The 20014-nt window shown below is 42.5% G+C and overlaps 4 protein-coding genes across 10 annotated transcripts; all 4 read left to right on the plus strand.

Annotated features, from left to right (window-relative positions):
• Nucleotides 1-385: 385 nt before the first annotated feature.
• On the plus strand, nucleotides 386-5722 carry LOC110002739 (thymidine phosphorylase). 4 transcript variants are annotated; one of them, XM_065951104.1, is made up of 12 exons: nucleotides 386-402; nucleotides 710-743; nucleotides 1175-1308; nucleotides 1420-1542; nucleotides 1622-1824; nucleotides 2623-2721; nucleotides 3144-3273; nucleotides 3348-3466; nucleotides 3779-3941; nucleotides 4069-4296; nucleotides 4526-4666; nucleotides 4744-5722. In XM_065951104.1, exons 3-12 carry the CDS (start codon nucleotides 1305-1307, stop codon nucleotides 4890-4892), a joined length of 1359 nt encoding a protein of 452 aa, XP_065807176.1. In that variant the 5' UTR covers nucleotides 386-402; nucleotides 710-743; nucleotides 1175-1304; the 3' UTR covers nucleotides 4893-5722. The 4 variants fall into 4 exon arrangements, with proteins under 4 accessions (XP_065807176.1, XP_020514055.2, XP_029138110.2 ...); XM_020658399.3 differs by having other exon boundaries at nucleotides 387-402; nucleotides 1175-1290; XM_029282277.2 differs by lacking the exons at nucleotides 386-402; nucleotides 710-743 and adding an exon at nucleotides 788-974.
• A 147-nt stretch (nucleotides 5723-5869) lies between these two features.
• LOC136177626 (thymidine phosphorylase-like) lies at nucleotides 5870-10588 on the plus strand. 2 transcript variants are annotated; one of them, XM_065951106.1, is made up of 10 exons: nucleotides 5870-6188; nucleotides 6300-6422; nucleotides 6502-6704; nucleotides 7495-7593; nucleotides 8016-8145; nucleotides 8220-8338; nucleotides 8651-8813; nucleotides 8941-9168; nucleotides 9398-9538; nucleotides 9610-10588. In XM_065951106.1, the coding sequence occupies exons 1-10, from the start codon at nucleotides 6185-6187 to the stop codon at nucleotides 9756-9758; spliced, it is 1359 nt and encodes a 452-aa protein (XP_065807178.1). In that variant the 5' UTR covers nucleotides 5870-6184; the 3' UTR covers nucleotides 9759-10588. The 2 variants fall into 2 exon arrangements, with proteins under 2 accessions (XP_065807178.1, XP_065807179.1); XM_065951107.1 differs by having other exon boundaries at nucleotides 5870-6170.
• Nucleotides 10589-10735: 147 nt separating this feature from the next.
• On the plus strand, nucleotides 10736-15454 carry LOC109976767 (thymidine phosphorylase-like). 2 transcript variants are annotated; one of them, XM_065951110.1, is made up of 10 exons: nucleotides 10736-11054; nucleotides 11166-11288; nucleotides 11368-11570; nucleotides 12355-12453; nucleotides 12876-13005; nucleotides 13080-13198; nucleotides 13511-13673; nucleotides 13801-14028; nucleotides 14258-14398; nucleotides 14476-15454. In XM_065951110.1, the coding sequence occupies exons 1-10, from the start codon at nucleotides 11051-11053 to the stop codon at nucleotides 14622-14624; spliced, it is 1359 nt and encodes a 452-aa protein (XP_065807182.1). In that variant the 5' UTR covers nucleotides 10736-11050; the 3' UTR covers nucleotides 14625-15454. The 2 variants fall into 2 exon arrangements, with proteins under 2 accessions (XP_065807182.1, XP_065807183.1); XM_065951111.1 differs by having other exon boundaries at nucleotides 10736-11036.
• Nucleotides 15455-15601: 147 nt separating this feature from the next.
• On the plus strand, nucleotides 15602-19929 carry LOC136177627 (thymidine phosphorylase-like). 2 transcript variants are annotated; one of them, XM_065951108.1, is made up of 10 exons: nucleotides 15602-15920; nucleotides 16032-16154; nucleotides 16234-16436; nucleotides 17221-17319; nucleotides 17742-17871; nucleotides 17946-18064; nucleotides 18377-18539; nucleotides 18667-18894; nucleotides 19124-19264; nucleotides 19342-19929. In XM_065951108.1, the coding sequence occupies exons 1-10, from the start codon at nucleotides 15917-15919 to the stop codon at nucleotides 19488-19490; spliced, it is 1359 nt and encodes a 452-aa protein (XP_065807180.1). In that variant the 5' UTR covers nucleotides 15602-15916; the 3' UTR covers nucleotides 19491-19929. The 2 variants fall into 2 exon arrangements, with proteins under 2 accessions (XP_065807180.1, XP_065807181.1); XM_065951109.1 differs by having other exon boundaries at nucleotides 15602-15902.
• The last annotated feature ends 85 nt before the right edge of the window (nucleotides 19930-20014 follow it).

A 20014-nucleotide genomic window follows, 5' to 3' on the forward strand; every position in this document is an offset into this window, starting at 1 on the left:
CTGTGGACAAACAAGTAAATTGTTGAAATAACATTAAAGTGACTCATCAAGAAATGGTCGTTTATCATCTGCATAAATAGCAAATAAAAAGGTGATTATTTTTCTTAATTTAAGTCAAAGCAAATTTAGTCTTCTAGGGATGGCTGGGGATATTTTAATACATGCTGGGGCGTGTCCAAAGGGGTGGCATGGGCCCCCCCCCTAGAAATCTGATTGGCCAGCCAGGTGCCATCTCAAAATCTTAAACTGTGATTGGAACTGAAATAGAGGGGTTTATAGACATGATCAAATACAGGATCAGAGAGGATTTAGAACAAGAAACTTCACACACATGTTTTGAGGAGCTCTGAGACTTGTTTACACTGAAGAAGAAGAGGAGGATATGTGACCTTTAAAATAAATGTAAGTTTTTACATTTGACTCCGATCACAACATTGAAACATTCGATTTCAGTCTCTATTCTGCAAACAACTCTGAGCTTTTAACGATGTAAAAATAAGCTGATGAGTAAACACCTTACATCTAAAAAAAAACCCTGGGTGTGGTGAAAGCGATAAGGTGATTGGGCCATGATAAGAGCTGCACGTGCACTTGTACATTTAACCACAACTGACACCTGATTGGCTGTTACCCTCCTCCTCCTCCCACCTGCTCTCCTCCCGTTGGCCGGTGGACTGTTGACCTGCGTTTGCTTTACGATGAGCTGCAGGTTGATGACACTTTGACTGAGAGCTCCAGACCAGGTAAGAAACATGTTGTGTGTTTGTTTCCATGTTTACAGCGAGTGTGTGTCCTCATGGTTCAAGAGGGACGAGAATCTGCTCAGATCATCGCTTTAAGAGGATCTTTGTTTTTCATGTTTATCCTTAAAATCAGCTTCATTTTCTTAAGTTTTCTGTAATGAAGTCCCTTTTCTTTACTACACATTTAAAGTGTGTGTGTGTTTAGAGCTTCCACTCCTCGACATCCCTGAGGTTAATATTGTGCTGGACGAGTTTAGATCCAAATGTATTGATTTTAAAGCTTTGTTTTGAAAGGAGACCTCCAGTATTTAAAAATTGGAGCTCAAGTTTTGGGTCGAAGACGTTTGGTAACTTTTCTTGTATGCTGCTTTGGGGCAACTGGAAATATCCAAAATATGTTCATGAAACAGGTTATTATTATTTTTTTGCAGATTCCCAAAAACCTCCCAGGTTTGTGACTCATGAGGAGAGCCGGATGTTCTGGCTCTGCTGATGATTTGTTATGTTGCGATGCATAACTGGTTTTGACTTTATTCTACCTGCTCAGGTGAGACAAAGACGATGAGTAGGTTTGAATATTTAATCTTTATTTTCATGTTTTGGAATCATTATTTTCGCTTTTTAGTTATTACGTCATACTCTGCTTGATTGTTTGCTTGTTTGTTTGTTTTGGAAGTCAACATGGAGTCCATCCCGGATCTGATCAAGAAGAAGAGAGACGGAAAGGAGCTGTGTGACCAGGAAATCAAAACTTTCATCCAGGCCGTGACGAACGAAACCATTCAGGAATGTCAGATCGGTACGAAAACTTTCAACGAAAAGATTCAACGTTTCCCTGAATCTGATCTCATTTCATCACCTGCGTTTTTTCTCGTCAGGGGCCATGCTGATGGCAATCTGGCAGAAGGGGATGGTCAACACGGAGACCACGACTCTGACCCGAGAGATGATGTCATCGGGGGAGGTGATGTCATGGCCAAAGGAGTGGGAGGGGCGTGTAGTTGATAAACACTCAACAGGAGGGGTGGGAGATAAAGTCAGTCTGGTGTTAGCGCCGGCGCTAGCTGCCTGTGGATGCAAGGTACACAACCACACACACACACACACACACACACACACACACACACACACACACACACACACACACACATGCTGTTTGTTGATTTACATTTACTGCATAAAATAATTGAATGTAGCCTCTGTGATGTCAGCTATGTTCATATTTTCCTCTGACGTCATCATGCACTTTTCAGCTATTTCAAGCTAACTTGAACTACAAAACAACTGGCGCTGCATTGTTGTGTTAGCATGCTAATGCTAGTGATCTTTATTATGCTGGTATCTTCACACTGCATGTAAATTTACCTGAAATGAGCGTGATCTAGAAACACAGTTAAGCAGTGAGTACAGTATGTTATTCTTCTTTTCTCTAGTCCCTCAATTAAACAACTTTTATACACGAGGGGAGGAGTCAGCCGGCCGTCCTGGCAATGTAAACAAAGTGAAGATAGGACTCTGAAAACTCTGAAAACATCACAGACAGTGGGACTCGGGTGTTACACCCATTGTAGACAGTCATGACTCACAGAGTTATTTTCAGAGGAGATACTTGATTTCTACATTTAAGTGTGAACAATCACATATGAAGACTTAAATGAATGAATGAAGTGAGAAGGCAGAGCACTTTATCATAGACTTCTATACAATGGGACTTCTTTCGCCCCCTACTGGCCATTAGAAATGCTGCAGGTTTAAGACACTTCAACACTGTCTTCCCTGATTAATCCAACGGGCTTTGTCCTGTTCTTATATAGAGTCTTATATGGTCATTTCTTCTGTGATGTCATAACACTGCAGGAGTGTGTTTCTGTCTGATCAGGTGCCTATGATCAGTGGGCGGGGCTTAGCTCATACAGGAGGAACTCTGGATAAACTGGAATCAATCCCGGGATACAACATCCACCAATCAGCGACAAAGGTGACACAAGAAAAAACAACAACAACAACGCAGATGCTAAACCTACACATGAGCTTGTTAGCATGTTAGCATTAAGCTAATAACAATGGCTTACCAAAGAAACCGTTGTTTACCGTTTACAATGTTTAAAAGAAGAGGTACTACCTGGGCAGATTGGATCTTTATACCACTCACACTAAGAATCATCTGTTCTGAGCAGCCTCGAGTCATGAACACTACTCTGACAGGAAGTGGGAAGCAGACCTCAAATAAACCAGATTATCCTGTAGTTCAGAAGTAGATTTACACTTTGTGGCACATTAAGCTGCCAAAGATAGAACCAATGAACAAAACCTGGGACAGAGTTTGACTTTGAGGTTGAACAGTTCAGACAGTATCTGTACGTCTGTATTGAAGTCATTAATAGAAGTTTACTCGTGCAGATTCGGGAGATCCTGGAATCGGTGGGCTGTTGCATTGTGGGTCAGACGGAGATGTTGGTTCCTGCAGATCGAGTCCTGTATGCCCTGCGGGACGCCACCAGCACTGTGGACAGTTTACCCCTGATTACTGGTACTGAACTACTCAATATAGGATGGAATAATAATATTAATTTATATTAAAACATGACGTTGTTTTCATTTCAGGATCCATCATCTCAAAGAAAGGTGCCGAGTCTCTGTCCGCTCTGGTTCTGGATGTGAAGTTTGGTCGAGCCGCTCTCTATAAAGACCTGCAGAGCGCTAAAGAATTAGCCCAGTCTCTCGTAAGGAATAAAACATTGTCATATTATTCATTATACCTGTCAAGATACCTGTCCAACAAAGTGATTACAAACAAGCTGCAGGCCGACTCCACAGGCGCGCCCAGATGTTGTTTTTCACATGCACTCAGTTGTTTTTGGAGCGACCGCGTTTATGGTGATGGTTATTTGTGTGATCAGGTCCTTAAGTCAAGATTTATCCACAGGAGGCGCCAAAATCGACAGAATCCAAAAGTTCCTCACAGGAGCTTTAATTACTAAAACAAATGAAACTGTTGTTATAACTTTTATTTAATGGTTACTGTGTGACTAAAGGTGAATGCAGGAAACGGCCTGGGCATGCGTACAGGGGCGGTGCTTAGCTGTATGGACGCTACGATTGGTCGATTTGTAGGAAACAGCCTGGAGGTGATCGAGTCTTTGGAGACGCTGAAGGGAAGAGGACCCGACGACCTGATGGAGCTCGTCACGACTTTGGGTAACGGCAGGACCTGACATTAACGAACGACATTAAATCATTAAGTTAACTTTCTTTTTTTCTTCAGCAGACGTTTGAAAAGTAATGTCGATTTTATTCTTCACTCGTTTTGTTTCCGTCTCTTCAGGCGGCTTTTTGTTGATGACGACCGGCTCGGTGTCCAACCTTTCAGAGGGCAGAAAGAAGATTTCTGAGGCTGTGACTGGTGGAGCCGCTCTGTCTAAATTCCAGGCCATGATGGAGAAACAGGGCGTGGCCAAAGAGATGGCTCGCTTGCTTTGCTCCGCCCACTCAGATTACTACAGCGTCCTGAGAAAAGCCAAACATCAGAAGGAACTGAAGACATCAGCAGAGGGTAAAACTGTCACAAGACACAACACAACATTCAAACTAAGCCCCGCCTCCTGGGCTCATCACCACCAGAAGCCACGCCCACTGCAGTACGTAGTGTTTAGGTTTATTGCGTGCAGCTTGGTACGGTGAAAATGGTGCCCTGTGTGAGTGCACGCCAAGTTTGGTCAATTTTGGGGGTGTGTTATACGTCATTTGGACAAATTCATTAATCTCTCCGCTTCCTCCTGCAGGTGTTGCCGTGGACTTCGACGGTTTGGTGCTCGCTGAAATTCTTCACAAATTGGGGGCGGGGCGATCAAAGGCCGGAGAACCTGTCAATCACAGCGTGGGGGCAGAGCTACTGGTGTCACTCGGTCAGAGGGTTGTGAAAGGTAAGAGATCGATGATGATGATGATGATGACGGTGAGTTCAAGGACCTTCTCTGATGTCTGATTTGTGTAATTTCAGGCGAGCCCTGGCTGCGGCTACACTACGAGGATCCCGCTCCGACCACAGACCAGATCAGTCGACTGCAGAGCGCGCTCACTGTGGGGAAATACGACGACGCACAAACACAACACAAAATGTCATTAGTGAAGGAACTAATGCTAAACTGAATATCCAGACTCCCTTCATGTTTGAATCTTTAAAATTTTAATCAAGTAAGAAATGTTATGATTAACAATTTTAACGGCAGATTTTAACACAACAAAAGCCCAAAAATAATAAATGTGAAGCTGCAAAACTACAGTTTAAAAGTATCCTCTAATGCAGTGGTATCCAAACATTTTTTCTTGCGGGCCAAAATAGTCGTGTTAGAATCGCTGGCGGGTCACAGGTTTTGTTTTTTAAAATATAGTTGAAAAAATAGTCAGGCTTTGTAGATCAGAATCAAAAGGCTCGCTAAAGATACCCTTTAATAAAAGGAAATCAAATATTTTGATTTCTTCGTTCTAATTTATTTGTTTTTTTTCTCAGAATCAAGTCTGTAACGTGGTTCATTTTAAAACAAAAAGCTTTCTGCATTTAGCTCAGGTCATTAAATGGTTAAACAACGGTCCGCTTTGCATACGTTTTTTTTTCATAGTTTACAAAAAAATGTGGAAAATAGTAAAAGCTGTAGATTTAAAAAACAACAACAACATACATGTCACTGAACATTTTCTATTTTAGGAATATTGTTCAGCCCTTGTTAACATGAAAAAGAAAAATAAGATAATGTGCCAATCTTAATCAAGGCCTCGGGCCAAAATCTTCTGATTCTTCATTTGAAGTCACGGGCCGCTAAAAAATCCCTCAAGGGCCGCACTTTGGACACCCCTGCTCTAATGTGTTGTGTTGTTGTTCATTTAAATCCAATAATTAAAAGAGACAGGAAGTGAAATGATCATCACGACGTCTGCTTGTGTGAATTAAGTGTGAATAAAAGACATCTCATTAACACGCACCCTGCTGCTGCTGTTCTGTTTCCTGCCGAAAAAGATGCTCTGATTGTTTCCTGACTCTGTGGGTGATCCTGAACGCAACATGTCTGTAACAAGTTATTTATGTTTGTAGATTAAATAGTGAGTAATGTTGCTGTGTGACCACTAGAGGGCTCCAGAGGACGTCATGATGAAGCCAGATTAATGAGGTCTTTATTTACTTTTTAAGCTTCAGAGGTGATCTCTGATTCTTTATTTTAATGTTGACATGTTCACTTATTCCTCCCAATCTTACTGTAGATCATTTTATGTAAAAACATGGTACATGTATCCAGGGGCGTGTCCAAACTTTTTAAACTGGTGTGGCCTCCCAGGTTTGTGACTCATGAGGAGAGCCGGATGTTCTGGCTCTGCTGATGATTTGTTATGTTGCGATGCATAACTGGTTTTGACTTTATTCTACCTGCTCAGGTGAGACAAAGACGATGAGTAGGTTTGAATATTTAATCTTTATTTTCATGTTTTGGAATCATTATTGTCGCTTTTTAGTTATTGCGTCATACTCTGCTTGATTGTTTGCTTGTTTGTTTGTTTTGGAAGTCAATATGGAGTCCATCCCGGATCTGATCAAGAAGAAGAGAGACGGAAAGGAGCTGTGTGACCAGGAAATCAAAACTTTCATCCAGGCCGTGACGAACAAAACCATTCAGGAATGTCAGATCGGTACGAAAACTTTCAACGAAAAGATTCAACGTTTCCCTGAATCTGATCTCATTTCATCACCTGCGTTTTTTCTCGTCAGGGGCCATGCTGATGGCAATCTGGCAGAAGGGGATGGTCAACACGGAGACCACGACTCTGACCCGAGAGATGATGTCATCGGGGGAGGTGATGTCATGGCCAAAGGAGTGGGAGGGGCGTGTAGTTGATAAACACTCAACAGGAGGGGTGGGAGATAAAGTCAGTCTGGTGTTAGCGCCGGCGCTAGCTGCCTGTGGATGCAAGGTACACAACCACACACACACACACACACACACACACACACACACACACACACACACACACATGCTGTTTGTTGATTTTCATTTACTGCATAAAATAATTGAATGTAGCCTCTGTGATGTCAGCTATGTTCATATTTTCCTCTGACGTCATCATGCACTTTTCAGCTATTTCAAGCTAACTTGAACTACAAAACAACTGGCGCTGCATTGTTGTGTTAGCATGCTAATGCTAGTGATCTTTATTATGCTGGTATCTTCACACTGCATGTAAATTTACCTGAAATGAGCGTGATCTAGAAACACAGTTAAGCAGTGAGTACAGTATGTTATTCTTCTTTTCTCTAGTCCCTCAATTAAACAACTTTTATACACAAGGGGAGGAGTCAGCCGGCCGTCCGGGCGATGTAAACAAAGTGAAGATAGGACTCTGAAAACTCTGAAAACATCACAGACAGTGGGACTCGGGTGTTACACCCATTGTAGACAGTCATGACTCACAGAGTTATTTTCAGAGGAGATACTTGATTTCTACATTTAAGTGTGAAAAATCACAAATGAAGACTTAAATGAATGAATGAAGTGAGAAGGCAGAGCACTTTATCATAGACTTCTATACAATGGGACTTCTTTCGCCCCCTACTGGCCATTAGAAATGCTGCAGGTTTAAGACACTTCAACACTGTCTTCCCTGATTAATCCAACGGGCTTTGTCCTGTTCTTATATAGAGTCTTATATGGTCATTTCTTCTGTGATGTCATAACACTGCAGGAGTGTGTTTCTGTCTGATCAGGTGCCTATGATCAGTGGGCGGGGCTTAGCTCATACAGGAGGAACTCTGGATAAACTGGAATCAATCCCGGGATACAACATCCACCAATCAGCGATAAAGGTGACACAAGAAAAAACAACAACAACAACGCAGATGCTAAAGCTACACATGAGCTTGTTAGCATGTTAGCATTAAGCTAATAACAATGGCTTACCAAAGAAACCGTTGTTTACCGTTTACAATGTTTAAAAGAAGAGGTACTACCTGGGCAGATTGGATCTTTATACCACTCACACTAAGAATCATCTGTTCTGAGCAGCCTCGAGTCATGAACACTACTCTGACAGGAAGTGGGAAGCAGACCTCAAATAAACCAGATTATCCTGTAGTTCAGAAGTAGATTTACACTTTGTGGCACATTAAGCTGCCAAAGATAGAACCAATGAACAAAACCTGGGACAGAGTTTGACTTTGAGGTTGAACAGTTCAGACAGTATCTGTACGTCTGTATTGAAGTCATTAATAGAAGTTTACTCGTGCAGATTCGGGAGATCCTGGAATCGGTGGGCTGTTGCATTGTGGGTCAGACGGAGATGTTGGTTCCTGCAGATCGAGTCCTGTATGCCCTGCGGGACGCCACCAGCACTGTGGACAGTTTACCCCTGATTACTGGTACTGAACTACTCAATATAGGATGGAATAATACTATTAATTTATATTAAAACATGACGTTGTTTTCATTTCAGGATCCATCATCTCAAAGAAAGGTGCCGAGTCTCTGTCCGCTCTGGTTCTGGATGTGAAGTTTGGTCGAGCCGCTCTCTATAAAGACCTGCAGAGCGCTAAAGAATTAGCCCAGTCTCTCGTAAGGAATAAAACATTGTCATATTATTCATTATACCTGTCAAGATACCTGTCCAACAAAGTGATTACAAACAAGCTGCAGGCCGACTCCACAGGCGCGCCCAGATGTTGTTTTTCACATGCACTCAGTTGTTTTTGGAGCGACCGCGTTTATGGTGACGGTTATTTGTGTGATCAGGTCCTTAAGTCAAGATTTATCCACAGGAGGCGCCAAAATCGACAGAATCCAAAAGTTCCTCACAGGAGCTTTAATTACTAAAACAAATGAAACTGTTGTTATAACTTTTATTTAATGGTTACTGTGTGACTAAAGGTGAATGCAGGAAATGGCCTGGGCATGCGTACAGGGGCGGTGCTTAGCTGTATGGACGCTACGATTGGTCGATTTGTAGGAAACAGCCTGGAGGTGATCGAGTCTTTGGAGACGCTGAAGGGAAGAGGACCCGACGACCTGATGGAGCTCGTCACGACTTTGGGTAACGGCAGGACCTGACATTAACGAACGACATTAAATCATTAAGTTAACTTTCTTTTTTTCTTCAGCAGACGTTTGAAAAGTAATGTCGATTTTATTCTTCACTCGTTTTGTTTCCGTCTCTTCAGGCGGCTTTTTGTTGATGACGACCGGCTCGGCGTCCAACCTATCAGAGGGCAGAAAGAAGATTTCTGAGGCTGTGACTGGTGGAGCCGCTCTGTCTAAATTCCAGGCCATGATGGAGAAACAGGGCGTGGCCAAAGAGATGGCTCGCTTGCTTTGCTCCGCCCACTCAGATTACTACAGCGTCCTGAGAAAAGCCAAACATCAGAAGGAACTGAAGACATCAGCAGAGGGTAAAACTGTCACAAGACACAACACAACATTCAAACTAAGCCCCGCCTCCTGGGCTCATCACCACCAGAAGCCACGCCCACTGCAGTACGTAGTGTTTAGGTTTATTGCGTGCAGCTTGGTACGGTGAAAATGGTGCCCTGTGTGAGTGCACGCCAAGTTTGGTCAATTTTGGGGGTGTGTTATACGTCATTTGGACAAATTCATTAATCTCTCCGCTTCCTCCTGCAGGTGTTGCCGTGGACTTCGACGGTTTGGTGCTCGCTGAAATTCTTCACAAATTGGGGGCGGGGCGATCAAAGGCCGGAGAACCTGTCAATCACAGCGTGGGGGCAGAGCTACTGGTGTCACTCGGTCAGAGGGTTGTGAAAGGTAAGAGATCGATGATGATGATGACGGTGAGTTCAAGGACCTTCTCTGATGTCTGATTTGTGTAATTTCAGGCGAGCCCTGGCTGCGGCTACACTACGAGGATCCCGCTCCGACCACAGACCAGATCAGTCGACTGCAGAGCGCGCTCACTGTGGGGAAATACGACGACGCACAAACACAACACAAAATGTCATTAGTGAAGGAACTAATGCTAAACTGAATATCCAGACTCCCTTCATGTTTGAATCTTTAAAATTTTAATCAAGTAAGAAATGTTATGATTAACAATTTTAACGGCAGATTTTAACACAACAAAAGCCCAAAAATAATAAATGTGAAGCTGCAAAACTACAGTTTAAAAGTATCCTCTAATGCAGTGGTATCCAAACATTTTTTCTTGCGGGCCAAAATAGTCGTGTTAGAATCGCTGGCGGGTCACAGGTTTTGTTTTTTAAAATATAGTTGAAAAAATAGTCAGGCTTTGTAGATCAGAATCAAAAGGCTCGCTAAAGATACCCTTTAATAAAAGGAAATCAAATATTTTGATTTCTTCGTTCTAATTTATTTGTTTTTTTTCTCAGAATCAAGTCTGTAACGTGGTTCATTTTAAAACAAAAAGCTTTCTGCATTTAGCTCAGGTCATTAAATGGTTAAACAACGGTCCGCTTTGCATACGTTTTTTTTTCATAGTTTACAAAAAAATGTGGAAAATAGTAAAAGCTGTAGATTTAAAAAACAACAACAACATACATGTCACTGAACATTTTCTATTTTAGGAATATTGTTCAGCCCTTGTTAACATGAAAAAGAAAAAGAAGATAATGTGCCAATCTTAATCAAGGCCTCGGGCCAAAATCTTCTGATTCTTCATTTGAAGTCACGGGCCGCTAAAAAATCCCTCAAGGGCCGCACTTTGGACACCCCTGCTCTAATGTGTTGTGTTGTTGTTCATTTAAATCCAATAATTAAAAGAGACAGGAAGTGAAATGATCATCACGACGTCTGCTTGTGTGAATTAAGTGTGAATAAAAGACATCTCATTAACACGCACCCTGCTGCTGCTGTTCTGTTTCCTGCCGAAAAAGATGCTCTGATTGTTTCCTGACTCTGTGGGTGATCCTGAACGCAACATGTCTGTAACAAGTTATTTATGTTTGTAGATTAAATAGTGAGTAATGTTGCTGTGTGACCACTAGAGGGCTCCAGAGGACGTCATGATGAAGCCAGATTAATGAGGTCTTTATTTACTTTTTAAGCTTCAGAGGTGATCTCTGATTCTTTATTTTAATGTTGACATGTTCACTTATTCCTCCCAATCTTACTGTAGATCATTTTATGTAAAAACATGGTACATGTATCCAGGGGCGTGTCCAAACTTTTTAAACTGGTGTGGCCTCCCAGGTTTGTGACTCATGAGGAGAGCCGGATGTTCTGGCTCTGCTGATGATTTGTTATGTTGCGATGCATAACTGGTTTTGACTTTATTCTACCTGCTCAGGTGAGACAAAGACGATGAGTAGGTTTGAATATTTAATCTTTATTTTCATGTTTTGGAATCATTATTGTCGCTTTTTAGTTATTGCGTCATACTCTGCTTGATTGTTTGCTTGTTTGTTTGTTTTGGAAGTCAATATGGAGTCCATCCCGGATCTGATCAAGAAGAAGAGAGACGGAAAGGAGCTGTGTGACCAGGAAATCAAAACTTTCATCCAGGCCGTGACGAACAAAACCATTCAGGAATGTCAGATCGGTACGAAAACTTTCAACGAAAAGATTCAACGTTTCCCTGAATCTGATCTCATTTCATCACCTGCGTTTTTTCTCGTCAGGGGCCATGCTGATGGCAATCTGGCAGAAGGGGATGGTCAACACGGAGACCACGACTCTGACCCGAGAGATGATGTCATCGGGGGAGGTGATGTCATGGCCAAAGGAGTGGGAGGGGCGTGTAGTTGATAAACACTCAACAGGAGGGGTGGGAGATAAAGTCAGTCTGGTGTTAGCGCCGGCGCTAGCTGCCTGTGGATGCAAGGTACACAACCACACACACACACACACACACACACACACACACACACACACACACATGCTGTTTGTTGATTTTCATTTACTGCATAAAATAATTGAATGTAGCCTCTGTGATGTCAGCTATGTTCATATTTTCCTCTGACGTCATCATGCACTTTTCAGCTATTTCAAGCTAACTTGAACTACAAAACAACTGGCGCTGCATTGTTGTGTTAGCATGCTAATGCTAGTGATCTTTATTATGCTGGTATCTTCACACTGCATGTAAATTTACCTGAAATGAGCGTGATCTAGAAACACAGTTAAGCAGTGAGTACAGTATGTTATTCTTCTTTTCTCTAGTCCCTCAATTAAACAACTTTTATACACAAGGGGAGGAGTCAGCCGGCCGTCCGGGCGATGTAAACAAAGTGAAGATAGGACTCTGAAAACTCTGAAAACATCACAGACAGTGGGACTCGGGTGTTACACCCATTGTAGACAGTCATGACTCACAGAGTTATTTTCAGAGGAGATACTTGATTTCTACATTTAAGTGTGAAAAATCACAAATGAAGACTTAAATGAATGAATGAAGTGAGAAGGCAGAGCACTTTATCATAGACTTCTATACAATGGGACTTCTTTCGCCCCCTACTGGCCATTAGAAATGCTGCAGGTTTAAGACACTTCAACACTGTCTTCCCTGATTAATCCAACGGGCTTTGTCCTGTTCTTATATAGAGTCTTATATGGTCATTTCTTCTGTGATGTCATAACACTGCAGGAGTGTGTTTCTGTCTGATCAGGTGCCTATGATCAGTGGGCGGGGCTTAGCTCATACAGGAGGAACTCTGGATAAACTGGAATCAATCCCGGGATACAACATCCACCAATCAGCGATAAAGGTGACACAAGAAAAAACAACAACAACAACGCAGATGCTAAAGCTACACATGAGCTTGTTAGCATGTTAGCATTAAGCTAATAACAATGGCTTACCAAAGAAACCGTTGTTTACCGTTTACAATGTTTAAAAGAAGAGGTACTACCTGGGCAGATTGGATCTTTATACCACTCACACTAAGAATCATCTGTTCTGAGCAGCCTCGAGTCATGAACACTACTCTGACAGGAAGTGGGAAGCAGACCTCAAATAAACCAGATTATCCTGTAGTTCAGAAGTAGATTTACACTTTGTGGCACATTAAGCTGCCAAAGATAGAACCAATGAACAAAACCTGGGACAGAGTTTGACTTTGAGGTTGAACAGTTCAGACAGTATCTGTACGTCTGTATTGAAGTCATTAATAGAAGTTTACTCGTGCAGATTCGGGAGATCCTGGAATCGGTGGGCTGTTGCATTGTGGGTCAGACGGAGATGTTGGTTCCTGCAGATCGAGTCCTGTATGCCCTGCGGGACGCCACCAGCACTGTGGACAGTTTACCCCTGATTACTGGTACTGAACTACTCAATATAGGATGGAATAATACTATTAATTTATATTAAAACATGACGTTGTTTTCATTTCAGGATCCATCATCTCAAAGAAAGGTGCCGAGTCTCTGTCCGCTCTGGTTCTGGATGTGAAGTTTGGTCGAGCCGCTCTCTATAAAGACCTGCAGAGCGCTAAAGAATTAGCCCAGTCTCTCGTAAGGAATAAAACATTGTCATATTATTCATTATACCTGTCAAGATACCTGTCCAACAAAGTGATTACAAACAAGCTGCAGGCCGACTCCACAGGCGCGCCCAGATGTTGTTTTTCACATGCACTCAGTTGTTTTTGGAGCGACCGCGTTTATGGTGACGGTTATTTGTGTGATCAGGTCCTTAAGTCAAGATTTATCCACAGGAGGCGCCAAAATCGACAGAATCCAAAAGTTCCTCACAGGAGCTTTAATTACTAAAACAAATGAAACTGTTGTTATAACTTTTATTTAATGGTTACTGTGTGACTAAAGGTGAATGCAGGAAATGGCCTGGGCATGCGTACAGGGGCGGTGCTTAGCTGTATGGACGCTACGATTGGTCGATTTGTAGGAAACAGCCTGGAGGTGATCGAGTCTTTGGAGACGCTGAAGGGAAGAGGACCCGACGACCTGATGGAGCTCGTCACGACTTTGGGTAACGGCAGGACCTGACATTAACGAACGACATTAAATCATTAAGTTAACTTTCTTTTTTTCTTCAGCAGACGTTTGAAAAGTAATGTCGATTTTATTCTTCACTCGTTTTGTTTCCGTCTCTTCAGGCGGCTTTTTGTTGATGACGACCGGCTCGGCGTCCAACCTATCAGAGGGCAGAAAGAAGATTTCTGAGGCTGTGACTGGTGGAGCCGCTCTGTCTAAATTCCAGGCCATGATGGAGAAACAGGGCGTGGCCAAAGAGATGGCTCGCTTGCTTTGCTCCGCCCACTCAGATTACTACAGCGTCCTGAGAAAAGCCAAACATCAGAAGGAACTGAAGACATCAGCAGAGGGTAAAACTGTCACAAGACACAACACAACATTCAAACTAAGCCCCGCCTCCTGGGCTCATCACCACCAGAAGCCACGCCCACTGCAGTACGTAGTGTTTAGGTTTATTGCGTGCAGCTTGGTACGGTGAAAATGGTGCCCTGTGTGAGTGCACGCCAAGTTTGGTCAATTTTGGGGGTGTGTTATACGTCATTTGGACAAATTCATTAATCTCTCCGCTTCCTCCTGCAGGTGTTGCCGTGGACTTCGACGGTTTGGTGCTCGCTGAAATTCTTCACAAATTGGGGGCGGGGCGATCAAAGGCCGGAGAACCTGTCAATCACAGCGTGGGGGCAGAGCTACTGGTGTCACTCGGTCAGAGGGTTGTGAAAGGTAAGAGATCGATGATGATGATGATGATGACGGTGAGTTCAAGGACCTTCTCTGATGTCTGATTTGTGTAATTTCAGGCGAGCCCTGGCTGCGGCTACACTACGAGGATCCCGCTCCGACCACAGACCAGATCAGTCGACTGCAGAGCGCGCTCACTGTGGGGAAATACGACGACGCACAAACACAACACAAAATGTCATTAGTGAAGGAACTAATGCTAAACTGAATATCCAGACTCCCTTCATGTTTGAATCTTTAAAATTTTAATCAAGTAAGAAATGTTATGATTAACAATTTTAACGGCAGATTTTAACACAACAAAAGCCCAAAAATAATAAATGTGAAGCTGCAAAACTACAGTTTAAAAGTATCCTCTAATGCAGTGGTATCCAAACATTTTTTCTTGCGGGCCAAAATAGTCGTGTTAGAATCGCTGGCGGGTCACAGGTTTTGTTTTTTAAAATATAGTTGAAAAAATAGTCAGGCTTTGTAGATCAGAATCAAAAGGCTCGCTAAAGATACCCTTTAATAAAAGGAAATCAAATATTTTGATTTCTTCGTTCTAATTTATTTGTTTTTTTTCTCAGAATCAAGTCTGTAACGTGGTTCATTTTAAAACAAAAAGCTTTCTGCATTTAGCTCAGGTCATTAAATGGTTAAACAACGGTCCGCTTTGCATACGTTTTTTTTTCATAGTTTACAAAAAAATGTGGAAAATAGTAAAAGCTGTAGATTTAAAAAACAACAACAACATACATGTCACTGAACATTTTCTATTTTAGGAATATTGTTCAGCCCTTGTTAACATGAAAAAGAAAAAGAAGATAATGTGCCAATCTTAATCAAGGCCTCGGGCCAAAATCTTCTGATTCTTCATTTGAAGTCACGGGCCGCTAAAAAATCCCTCAAGGGCCGCACTTTGGACACCCCTGCTCTAATGTGTTGTGTTGTTGTTCATTTAAATCCAATAATTAAAAGAGACAGGAAGTGAAATGATCATCACGACGTCTGCTTGTGTGAATTAAGTGTGAATAAAAGACATCTCATTAACACGCACCCTGCTGCTGCTGTTCTGTTTCCTGCCGAAAAAGATGCTCTGATTGTTTCCTGACTCTGTGGGTGATCCTGAACGCAACATGTCTGTAACAAGTTATTTATGTTTGTAGATTAAATAGTGAGTAATGTTGCTGTGTGACCACTAGAGGGCTCCAGAGGACGTCATGATGAAGCCAGATTAATGAGGTCTTTATTTACTTTTTAAGCTTCAGAGGTGATCTCTGATTCTTTATTTTAATGTTGACATGTTCACTTATTCCTCCCAATCTTACTGTAGATCATTTTATGTAAAAACATGGTACATGTATCCAGGGGCGTGTCCAAACTTTTTAAACTGGTGTGGCCTCCCAGGTTTGTGACTCATGAGGAGAGCCGGATGTTCTGGCTCTGCTGATGATTTGTTATGTTGCGATGCATAACTGGTTTTGACTTTATTCTACCTGCTCAGGTGAGACAAAGACGATGAGTAGGTTTGAATATTTAATCTTTATTTTCATGTTTTGGAATCATTATTGTCGCTTTTTAGTTATTGCGTCATACTCTGCTTGATTGTTTGCTTGTTTGTTTGTTTTGGAAGTCAATATGGAGTCCATCCCGGATCTGATCAAGAAGAAGAGAGACGGAAAGGAGCTGTGTGACCAGGAAATCAAAACTTTCATCCAGGCCGTGACGAACAAAACCATTCAGGAATGTCAGATCGGTACGAAAACTTTCAACGAAAAGATTCAACGTTTCCCTGAATCTGATCTCATTTCATCACCTGCGTTTTTTCTCGTCAGGGGCCATGCTGATGGCAATCTGGCAGAAGGGGATGGTCAACACGGAGACCACGACTCTGACCCGAGAGATGATGTCATCGGGGGAGGTGATGTCATGGCCAAAGGAGTGGGAGGGGCGTGTAGTTGATAAACACTCAACAGGAGGGGTGGGAGATAAAGTCAGTCTGGTGTTAGCGCCGGCGCTAGCTGCCTGTGGATGCAAGGTACACAACCACACACACACACACACACACACACACACACACACACACACACACATGCTGTTTGTTGATTTTCATTTACTGCATAAAATAATTGAATGTAGCCTCTGTGATGTCAGCTATGTTCATATTTTCCTCTGACGTCATCATGCACTTTTCAGCTATTTCAAGCTAACTTGAACTACAAAACAACTGGCGCTGCATTGTTGTGTTAGCATGCTAATGCTAGTGATCTTTATTATGCTGGTATCTTCACACTGCATGTAAATTTACCTGAAATGAGCGTGATCTAGAAACACAGTTAAGCAGTGAGTACAGTATGTTATTCTTCTTTTCTCTAGTCCCTCAATTAAACAACTTTTATACACAAGGGGAGGAGTCAGCCGGCCGTCCGGGCGATGTAAACAAAGTGAAGATAGGACTCTGAAAACTCTGAAAACATCACAGACAGTGGGACTCGGGTGTTACACCCATTGTAGACAGTCATGACTCACAGAGTTATTTTCAGAGGAGATACTTGATTTCTACATTTAAGTGTGAAAAATCACAAATGAAGACTTAAATGAATGAATGAAGTGAGAAGGCAGAGCACTTTATCATAGACTTCTATACAATGGGACTTCTTTCGCCCCCTACTGGCCATTAGAAATGCTGCAGGTTTAAGACACTTCAACACTGTCTTCCCTGATTAATCCAACGGGCTTTGTCCTGTTCTTATATAGAGTCTTATATGGTCATTTCTTCTGTGATGTCATAACACTGCAGGAGTGTGTTTCTGTCTGATCAGGTGCCTATGATCAGTGGGCGGGGCTTAGCTCATACAGGAGGAACTCTGGATAAACTGGAATCAATCCCGGGATACAACATCCACCAATCAGCGATAAAGGTGACACAAGAAAAAACAACAACAACAACGCAGATGCTAAAGCTACACATGAGCTTGTTAGCATGTTAGCATTAAGCTAATAACAATGGCTTACCAAAGAAACCGTTGTTTACCGTTTACAATGTTTAAAAGAAGAGGTACTACCTGGGCAGATTGGATCTTTATACCACTCACACTAAGAATCATCTGTTCTGAGCAGCCTCGAGTCATGAACACTACTCTGACAGGAAGTGGGAAGCAGACCTCAAATAAACCAGATTATCCTGTAGTTCAGAAGTAGATTTACACTTTGTGGCACATTAAGCTGCCAAAGATAGAACCAATGAACAAAACCTGGGACAGAGTTTGACTTTGAGGTTGAACAGTTCAGACAGTATCTGTACGTCTGTATTGAAGTCATTAATAGAAGTTTACTCGTGCAGATTCGGGAGATCCTGGAATCGGTGGGCTGTTGCATTGTGGGTCAGACGGAGATGTTGGTTCCTGCAGATCGAGTCCTGTATGCCCTGCGGGACGCCACCAGCACTGTGGACAGTTTACCCCTGATTACTGGTACTGAACTACTCAATATAGGATGGAATAATACTATTAATTTATATTAAAACATGACGTTGTTTTCATTTCAGGATCCATCATCTCAAAGAAAGGTGCCGAGTCTCTGTCCGCTCTGGTTCTGGATGTGAAGTTTGGTCGAGCCGCTCTCTATAAAGACCTGCAGAGCGCTAAAGAATTAGCCCAGTCTCTCGTAAGGAATAAAACATTGTCATATTATTCATTATACCTGTCAAGATACCTGTCCAACAAAGTGATTACAAACAAGCTGCAGGCCGACTCCACAGGCGCGCCCAGATGTTGTTTTTCACATGCACTCAGTTGTTTTTGGAGCGACCGCGTTTATGGTGACGGTTATTTGTGTGATCAGGTCCTTAAGTCAAGATTTATCCACAGGAGGCGCCAAAATCGACAGAATCCAAAAGTTCCTCACAGGAGCTTTAATTACTAAAACAAATGAAACTGTTGTTATAACTTTTATTTAATGGTTACTGTGTGACTAAAGGTGAATGCAGGAAATGGCCTGGGCATGCGTACAGGGGCGGTGCTTAGCTGTATGGACGCTACGATTGGTCGATTTGTAGGAAACAGCCTGGAGGTGATCGAGTCTTTGGAGACGCTGAAGGGAAGAGGACCCGACGACCTGATGGAGCTCGTCACGACTTTGGGTAACGGCAGGACCTGACATTAACGAACGACATTAAATCATTAAGTTAACTTTCTTTTTTTCTTCAGCAGACGTTTGAAAAGTAATGTCGATTTTATTCTTCACTCGTTTTGTTTCCGTCTCTTCAGGCGGCTTTTTGTTGATGACGACCGGCTCGGCGTCCAACCTATCAGAGGGCAGAAAGAAGATTTCTGAGGCTGTGACTGGTGGAGCCGCTCTGTCTAAATTCCAGGCCATGATGGAGAAACAGGGCGTGGCCAAAGAGATGGCTCGCTTGCTTTGCTCCGCCCACTCAGATTACTACAGCGTCCTGAGAAAAGCCAAACATCAGAAGGAACTGAAGACATCAGCAGAGGGTAAAACTGTCACAAGACACAACACAACATTCAAACTAAGCCCCGCCTCCTGGGCTCATCACCACCAGAAGCCACGCCCACTGCAGTACGTAGTGTTTAGGTTTATTGCGTGCAGCTTGGTACGGTGAAAATGGTGCCCTGTGTGAGTGCACGCCAAGTTTGGTCAATTTTGGGGGTGTGTTATACGTCATTTGGACAAATTCATTAATCTCTCCGCTTCCTCCTGCAGGTGTTGCCGTGGACTTCGACGGTTTGGTGCTCGCTGAAATTCTTCACAAATTGGGGGCGGGGCGATCAAAGGCCGGAGAACCTGTCAATCACAGCGTGGGGGCAGAGCTACTGGTGTCACTCGGTCAGAGGGTTGTGAAAGGTAAGAGATCGATGATGATGATGATGATGACGGTGAGTTCAAGGACCTTCTCTGATGTCTGATTTGTGTAATTTCAGGCGAGCCCTGGCTGCGGCTACACTACGAGGATCCCGCTCCGACCACAGACCAGATCAGTCGACTGCAGAGCGCGCTCACTGTGGGGAAATACGACGACGCACAAACACAACACAAAATGTCATTAGTGAAGGAACTAATGCTAAACTGAATATCCAGACTCCCTTCATGTTTGAATCTTTAAAATTTTAATCAAGTAAGAAATGTTATGATTAACAATTTTAACGGCAGATTTTAACACAACAAAAGCCCAAAAATAATAAATGTGAAGCTGCAAAACTACAGTTTAAAAGTATCCTCTAATGCAGTGGTATCCAAACATTTTTTCTTGCGGGCCAAAATAGTCGTGTTAGAATCGCTGGCGGGTCACAGGTTTTGTTTTTTAAAATATAGTTGAAAAAATAGTCAGGCTTTGTAGATCAGAATCAAAAGGCTCGCTAAAGATACCCTTTAATAAAAGGAAATCAAATATTTTGATTTCTTCGTTCTAATTTATTTGTTTTTTTTCTCAGAATCAAGTCTGTAACGTGGTTCATTTTAAAACAAAAAGCTTTCTGCATTTAGCTCAGGTCATTAAATGGTTAAACAACGGTCTGCTTTGCATACGTTTTTTTTTCATAGTTTACAAAAAAATGTGGAAAATAGTAAAAGCTGTAGATTTAAAAAACAACAACA

Source organism: Labrus bergylta, chromosome 23 (genome assembly GCF_963930695.1).
Source record: "Labrus bergylta chromosome 23, fLabBer1.1, whole genome shotgun sequence".
In the NCBI taxonomy this organism is placed as follows: domain Eukaryota; kingdom Metazoa; phylum Chordata; class Actinopteri; order Labriformes; family Labridae; genus Labrus; species Labrus bergylta.

Coding starts and splice junctions, on each gene's coding strand:
- LOC110002739 (XM_065951104.1), top strand. Junction 3,942..4,068: donor GGAGCTCGTCACGACTTTGG/GTAACGGCAGGA, acceptor CCGTCTCTTCAG/GCGGCTTTTTGTTGATGACG. Junction 4,297..4,525: donor ACTGAAGACATCAGCAGAGG/GTAAAACTGTCA, acceptor TTCCTCCTGCAG/GTGTTGCCGTGGACTTCGAC.
- LOC136177626 (XM_065951106.1), top strand. Junction 8,339..8,650: donor AAGAATTAGCCCAGTCTCTC/GTAAGGAATAAA, acceptor GTGTGACTAAAG/GTGAATGCAGGAAATGGCCT. Junction 9,169..9,397: donor ACTGAAGACATCAGCAGAGG/GTAAAACTGTCA, acceptor TTCCTCCTGCAG/GTGTTGCCGTGGACTTCGAC.
- LOC109976767 (XM_065951110.1), top strand. Junction 11,289..11,367: donor CATTCAGGAATGTCAGATCG/GTACGAAAACTT, acceptor TTTTCTCGTCAG/GGGCCATGCTGATGGCAATC. Junction 12,454..12,875: donor TCCACCAATCAGCGATAAAG/GTGACACAAGAA, acceptor TTACTCGTGCAG/ATTCGGGAGATCCTGGAATC.
- LOC136177627 (XM_065951108.1), top strand. Junction 18,065..18,376: donor AAGAATTAGCCCAGTCTCTC/GTAAGGAATAAA, acceptor GTGTGACTAAAG/GTGAATGCAGGAAATGGCCT. Junction 19,265..19,341: donor CGGTCAGAGGGTTGTGAAAG/GTAAGAGATCGA, acceptor GTGTAATTTCAG/GCGAGCCCTGGCTGCGGCTA.